Here is a 7,276-nt window from a genome sequence, read left to right as displayed (position 1 = left end):
CCAAGAGAGATCTCCTCTTCCAGCGTCCTTGGTCACGACCCAGGCCGCTGGGATGCGGGCCGGCAGCCCCCAGTTCAGCAGCGGTTTCCTTCCCCGAGGCCCGGCCGGGCCCGCACCGGCCGCGACGCCCGCTCCGGCCCGCGGCAGCGTGACGTCACGCGCCGCGCCGCCGCCCGCGCAGGCGGCGGTTGGGCCGGCGCCGGGCTGCGAAGGAGCGAAGGAGGGGCGGCGCGGCCTTCGCTCTGACTGCGCGCCGGCCGCCGCGCTCCGTTCGTCCCGCTGCCCAGCTCTTCTCTCTCTGCTCGGGGAAGGGGGGGGGGCTGTAACCATGGCAACGCCAACGTGACACGAGCCAAGCCCGTTCCTAGCGCGTTTCACAAGAAACGGGAGTAGAAACGGGCGCTGGGGCGCTGCGAGGAGGCCCGGCGGCGCCGCACGGAATGTCGCCCCCCGCAGGTGCCCCCGTTGCCCCGGCCTCGCCCTCGGGGCCGCCGCAGCCGCCCGAAAATGGTGGCGGCGCGGCCCGGCCCGGCCGCTGGCGGCCCGCTGCCGTGTCCTCGCCCGCCCCCTCCTCCGCCAGCTGGCGCCCTTCTCGCCGGCTCCCGGCGGAGCTCCCGCCCCGCGCAGGCGGCCTCAGGCGCCCAGACCCCGGTGCACCGCGGCGGCCCGGCCTGCCGCCGGGGCGTGGCCGAGCCGGAGTGGCGTTGGCGCTGGCCAATGAGGGAGCCGGCTGGCTGACAGTTAGGCGGGCGCCGCCAATGAGGGAGGCGCGGGGGCGGGCTCGGCGCGGCGCGAGCGGCGCGGCAGGCGGCCGGCTGGGGCACTCGGCGGAGGGAAGTGGCGCAGCATGATGCGGCTGTGGCGCTCGGCGCTGCTGCGGGAGCTGCTGCGGCTCAACCAGCCGCCGGGCCCCGCCGCCGGCCCCGCCCGCCTCCCGCCGCCGCTGGCCGCCTTCGGCGCCAGCCCGCCCGCCTCCCGCCGCCGCCCGGCGCTGCCGACGGCGCGGGGGCTCTGCACCCGCTCGGAGGGGGCCCTGGAGGAGCCGGGGAAGGCGGCGCAGCAGCCGCCGGCGCCCCCCGCCGAGCCCCCCTCCCCCGCCGGCGGCCCCAACAACAACCACGGCGGCGGCGGCGGCAAGGAGCTGGCCGGAGGCGGCGGCGGCGAGAAGTGAGTGCGGCGGGGCGGGGCGTGCGGCGGCGGCGCCATGTGAGCGGCGCCCTGCGCGGGGGGCCGGCGGGGGGGCCCGGGGCAGGTGCGGGGCATCGCCGCCCCCCCCCTCCCTTCCGCCCTCCGCGCCCCCCCCCACCCCTCCTCCGCGGCCGCCGCAGGGTCCTGCCGCCGCCGGCCGCGGCGAGTGCGGGGCGTGGGGCGGGCGTCGCGGTGCCCGCGCGGTGTTCGGGCCGCTCTGCGTGGGCCGCTGGCGCGGGAGGCGGCCGCGGAGGTCGGTGGGGTCCAGCCGGCTGTGAAAGGCGGCCTAGGAGCGTAGCCGCAGGCGGGCAGGAGATGTGCGCGCGTGGGGCGGGGCAGCATCGTTTCCCTTCCCCCCCCCCCCACGCGCCGTGCCCGCGCGCACGTGCTCGAAGTCGCTTCCCCGTCCTGGCGCCGCCGCCGGGCTCGGGGTCGGCGCCGCGTCCCCGGGAGGAGGCCGGTGGGGCGTTGTGGTTGTTTGTTGGTGGTGTGTGTTTGTTTTTTTTTTCCCCCTAGGGCTGCTGTTTGCATAAGGTGCTTTTTCGCGAGAAGTTAGAGCTGCGTCATCTTCCAGTAGTAGTTGAGGTAGCGGCGTAGGTCTGCCTTGGGAGTTGTACAGCGGTGTCTTCAGCATGCCTATCCGCGTCTGGTGTGCTTAGGGGTAGGTGCCAGGTGGCGGTACGGGCAAGCGTTTACGGGGCGCTACAGCCTGTGTCCCTCTGCCAGGGAGGTCCCGATTTGTGCCTAGGTGACAAAGGTACGTGAAGGTGTGAGAATGATACCTTGAAGTTCGTATTCCTTCAGCTAGAACTTCAAATACTCCTGCAAGAATGGGTCGGGGCAGGCATAGCGACTCCCGTTTGTGTCCCTAGTGATGACCAGCAGCAGCTACCTGGGACAGAGGATAATGACAAGGCAAACATAGCGATGACTCTCTTGAATGCTCTGTTAGCCTCCAGCGTTATGCAGTTCTGCAAAGAGTCTCTTGGGAAAAAAAAAAATTGTTTTTGCCTCCTAGTTTGTTCCTTAGCTTTTTTGAGCCTGTGTACACTTTGTATCTTTGTTAACCTCTTAGAAAAAGTGTAACAGCCTAGCTGCAAGCCCTGTGAAGACCCATCCCCTTCATGCTTGTTTGGGACCTGCCCCTTGGCTTTCTCACAGACTGCCCACGTGTCGACTTCCCTGTGCCCTGTATAGGGAGGTGTAAATAAAATCTGTAAAACCAAGCTTCTTTCCCATGCTTTGCTGCATGTATTAGCTGGAAGAAGAAAGGCAAAAAAGGGAGGGAGTAAGACCAAGACAGGGTATGGTGCTTTGACAGTGAGAGAAGTCATTGTTAACCTACTGCTACGAGGCAGTCTGGAAGAGATTCTACGAGGTCGGTCTGGAAGGCTTCAGCCCTTAGCTTGGTAATAGTTTTAGTTTTGGGAGCGTTTTTTAGTATGAGCTTGTACTCACTCGTCCAGTCTGGTAGCAGAGGAAAGAATCTATCTTGTTTTTCTTTTCCCCCTCCTCCCACCAAATATTTTGCTGCTTGGCTTGGTTCAAGCCTTTTGTTTCAGTGGCATACTGCCTTCTTTAAAGGCTTCAAGTGTAATTTCTGCTGTCAAACTGCTTTTAAAAAAAAAAGTGTATACACATGCATGTCAGATTATGTAACCATGCATGATAATACATATCATATATATATTTTATTGTTATTAGATTATATTGTTTGGTACATTGTTGTATATGAAGCCTGTGGTTTGAATTAGTTTTATGCATAATGTTTTGGAACAAAAAAATTACTTCAAAGGTGGTTCAAGTAGGTGTGGTTTATAAAGTTTATTCTTTCATTTTCAATGAGAAATACATACAGTGCCACTAAAAACTTCAAAAAAAAAACCCACTGTAAAGGGTTTTCTTTGAATTATTAAATAATATGTATTTCATAGCAGACCTTATGTTGGAAAGGTGATATATCCAAAAGGTGATGTTTTCTTAAACTGAGTATTTATAACTATTTCCCTAATTGACAGAACTTGTATTATTTCTAATACATTTGGAAAAGCTGTACGGTCATGAACCGATTAAACACTTAAAAAAAATTTTTTTTCCTTTGACAACCGGATGTGTTTGAAAGTCAGATGCTTGTTCTTTGAGCCTTGCCTCCAAATATACAAAGAACAATTATCTAAAGCATTGAAAAAAAGGATAGCTGTGCATTTAGTTAGGAACAAAAACAGTTTCTTTTCAGTTCAGGCTGTGCAGGAATTCCTGGTGGCCCATTAGCCAAACTTCTGGCTAACGTGGATCAGCCAAACTGCTGGACGCTTTCGTTCTTCTTTTCCTCAATGCAGGATCGTGACGGTCTTCCTTAAGCATCTCTATGTGGTACAGAGCATGTGGAAGTCATTGCTGTGTTCAGGCAGGGTGTAGGATTTGGAAGGAACGTGAAGATCTCTCGGATGCTGGACTGACTTGGCAACCGGTCTGAGTTAGTCCAGTCTGTGTTCCGATTCCAGCGCCTTGCCATCCTGTCATTCGCACTGGAGTTGTTTTGCAGATGGATTGCGGACAACAATCTTTTTTTGCTCTTTTGCTCTTCTGTTATCAAGTCATGGTTCTGGGAAACTGGAATAACCTGCGATGTCAAAAGACAGAACTGAGATTTTTCTTCCTTGTTTGCTTGCTTAACAGTCTTGTGCAAAGAGAGTAGTAGTTGCAACTAAAAAGTTAAAATGTTTCATGCAAAGACTGTACAGAAATGTAGAACAGGTTAATCCCTAGTAGGCCCCTTGAGCGGCCTGGGGGAATAACTAGGATCCCATTGCATAACCTGTTTATTTCTCCAGATCTACTTGCACGTGTTTTCCTAAATATCTATCCTTCATGCCTTTACTCCATGCTTTCCAGCCTGCATGTACATATTCAACTGAGACTTCAAATGTTTTTCCTTTCGAAAATATATTGGGTTAACCTGAGAAGTGGTTATAGACCACTAATTTTGACTAACGAAGGCTGTGGATGAAACTGTAATCATATTTATGTTTATGCTTAAGTATTTAAGGAGCAATAACCTAGTACAATCCTAAATTGTAAACTTGTATAATATTTAATAGTGTCTAATTCTACTTTCAGTCTAACTGTGCATTGTTCTTTCTATGTCTTATATTGGATAGTAGTAGGGCCAAATGTATTTTATTTTCATATAAGCAGTTCCTAAGTTACAAAGGGATTTAGTAAGGTGAGGGGAAGGAGCAAAACATGAGCGATTCTGATTTTTAATGTATAGTGAAAATATAATAGTGATAGGTACTGGTTTATGGAATACAATAAAATGGTTAGCAAAAATGTTTCCTCATTTTCTTCTTAAATTGACAGGGGAGTGGTAGTAGTTCCTTTTTAAGGACAGGATTAAACTTTGGAGATATCATTTTAAATTCATTTTACTTTGATATCCAGGCCAGCTTACAGAGGAATAACTATAAAGTAACAGTGGTTCATCTCACCTTGTCTCTGCTGACAGAGAGTGGATACAATTACTTGCAGATTGCAAGAAATTATATTTGACCTTGGCTTCCATCAGGCCGTTGATAATTTCCTTAGAGGCTAACTAAAGTTTTCAAGTAACAGATTTTGTTTTCAGCAAACACACTTTGATATCGTCTAAAACGTGACCATCTCTGGTAAGAAGGTATATAAATACAGCTTTCTCTGAATGTTGGAAAGTTCATAGGTAAAGGGTTGCCCACCATTGTTAATGGGATTAGGGCCTGGCTCTGCATGTGGGCAGGAGCTAGTGCTCCGGTGACATGACAGGCACTCATGTTTCAGCTGGAGATCAGTTATCTATAGTGTTGTGACAGCTTCTGCAGGGTACCTGCTTTATAGAGAGTAGATTCAGACTGCAAGTTGCAGCCCCTTACTTGTAGCTTTTAATTGTTGTGAGCTTATATTGATGTCTTACTGTTAACGATGAGGTCTGATACCATCATCGACCTTGTCATATCTTTATATCATTCATGGTTTTGTAAATCTTGTTCTGCATTTTATCCAGTTATACTGTAAGTGTAAAGCATGAAATTTTTCTTTTTTAATTGGAGAAGGCTTTCTTGCTCTAGCCATTCATCCCTGCTGGATAGCAGAAGTGATGGTTTCATTAGCAGGTGAGCAGCCTGTGTGAAATGAATTGGCAGTTTCAGGCCATCTATATATAGATAAGGCAGTTATAAGCTATAAGGCAGTTGTCTGATACAAGGAAAGTCACCCACCTTATTTCATACTAAAACTATTTTATATTGTAAGAATTATAATTTGACTTTTCTTAAAATAAGATTGTCTCTGTAGGACCTCTGGGTCTGGTATGGACAGCAAAAGCCTTGCACTTGTGGTTTCTGCATGCTACTTGTGAAAAGTGGACCATCTACCATATTCTAGTCTATAAATTAGAGTACCACTGAAGAATTCTAGTTGTAATAACCTGGTGCTAATTATTTTCCTTTTACGTTTTCTAATTTGTCAGAATGCAGCCTGACTCATAAAGCAGAGAATAAACTCGAATTTCCACTTTACCTTGGCTGTGAAAATAGCGAGTTCCCTTGACTTCAAAAACATAGCTCTTTACAACCTATGCTGAACAACACTGTCTTGCTAAGTGTGCTCCTGGTGCCAAAACACTGCTTTTAGGTTAAGCAAACATTTGTTACTGACATCATTGACCTGATAAACTGCAGAGCAAGCTTTTCCACCTCTATTTAACTGATAAACTTTATCAAAAGATGGACTATTTGAGAAAGAATAATTTTCTGTAAATATATTGAATGCTGTCCTCTTTGCTTTGGCAGCCAGTGCAGATCTATTGTTAAATTAAGCTGACTGACTCAAAATGGAGCAACAGCAGATGTGAAAGATACGGAAATTATTTCAGGAGAGAATACATATACTATGAAAAGTGCACATCTAATAGATGAAAGTCTTACAAAGAGGCAGATAAAAAATATTGGTCAAATTTTGAAGTTTTGTTCTGCACCCTTCAAAGGAATTCCACATTTGAGACAGCTATAAAAATCTGAGTAACAGTTAAGAAATTTGTAATGAAGTTGATTACCAGTTAAAATTTCTGAATATGTTTATAAGGTGTTTTTTTTTTGTGTGTCAAAGTGGAATATAAGTTTGGATGTAGGCTACCAGATCTTCAGCAATCCAATAGCAAGTCTGGTAGCAGAGACATTACATAAGATATTAGATTATTCTCAGCGCTTTGGGGAGCTTACTTAAATGCTCTGTTTAAATGGGTGAAATTCAGGGGTGTAGACTAAATATGTTACTCAGCATAGCTTTAAGAAAAGTACACAGCTACACAGCTAAGATGCAGATTTAGGATGAAAATTTTATTGGTATGTTGTTTATTTTGGTTCTGTTGGCTTGTCTGGAAATGCTTTTCTCGAAAGATTGGAGCTGCAACGTGCAAAATGGATGACTTAAATTTTCTTCAAGAGAAATGCTATTCAGTAATTTGCTTGAGGTAGTTGCAAGTGTTTGTCTTGGTTGAACTGCCAGCCTGTCTATGCATTAGTCAGCCGGACTAATCCTGGCTGAAAAACAAGGAAAGTTCTGTTGCCTTACAAAGCTGTCTTCTGTTCTTAGTATGTAGGTACAGAGTATTAAATTGGAAAATAAGAAGTGAGATTTTTACTACAGTTTTTTATTGCTGGTTGTGAGGAAAGGAGGGAGGCAAGTTAATCAAAAAGGCTGTCTTCAAAATTTAAAAGGTATTTAGTTTTTTTATTAAAAATACTTAATCGTCACTCTGACGTGCTGTTGAACTAGTGTAAGCTAATAGGAGAAGAGGAAGGATTAAGTCTAACTATAAAGCTTCAGTGGCCTACCTAGGTTCTATGTCCAATTGCCGTATTTATTATACTTATAACCCAGAATACTGAGGGTCATCTTTCTTTGCAATTCAAAGAATTTGTAATCACGTGAAAACTTTCATGATCTGAATTTGTTTGCTTCTTTTGCGCACCCGCACGCTCGCTCTCGCTCCGTCTCTCTCTTGTTTTAGGTAATAACTTTTATGTTATGGGGCAGTAACAAAGTATTCCCA

General features: G+C 48.1%; 1 protein-coding gene across 3 annotated transcripts in view; it reads left to right on the top strand.

The window, feature by feature from the left end:
• Nucleotides 1–832: 832 nt before the first annotated feature.
• GLS (glutaminase) overlaps nucleotides 833–7,276 on the top strand; it is a 62,201-nt gene continuing 55,757 nt past the window's right edge. The window contains exon 1 of one of the 3 annotated variants that reach the window (XM_068948303.1): nucleotides 833–1,167. In XM_068948303.1, coding sequence (XP_068804404.1) covers nucleotides 848–1,167 — 320 coding nt within the window. In that variant the 5' untranslated portion in view covers nucleotides 833–847. Of the gene's footprint in view, nucleotides 1,168–1,803; nucleotides 1,850–7,276 lie in introns of those variants that run through there. The other 2 variants (XM_068948301.1, XM_068948302.1) reach the window with 2 other exon arrangements.

Source organism: Struthio camelus, chromosome 6 (genome assembly GCF_040807025.1).
Source record: "Struthio camelus isolate bStrCam1 chromosome 6, bStrCam1.hap1, whole genome shotgun sequence".
Lineage (NCBI taxonomy): Eukaryota > Metazoa > Chordata > Aves > Struthioniformes > Struthionidae > Struthio > Struthio camelus.
This window is presented reverse-complemented; position numbering and strand designations above follow the sequence as displayed.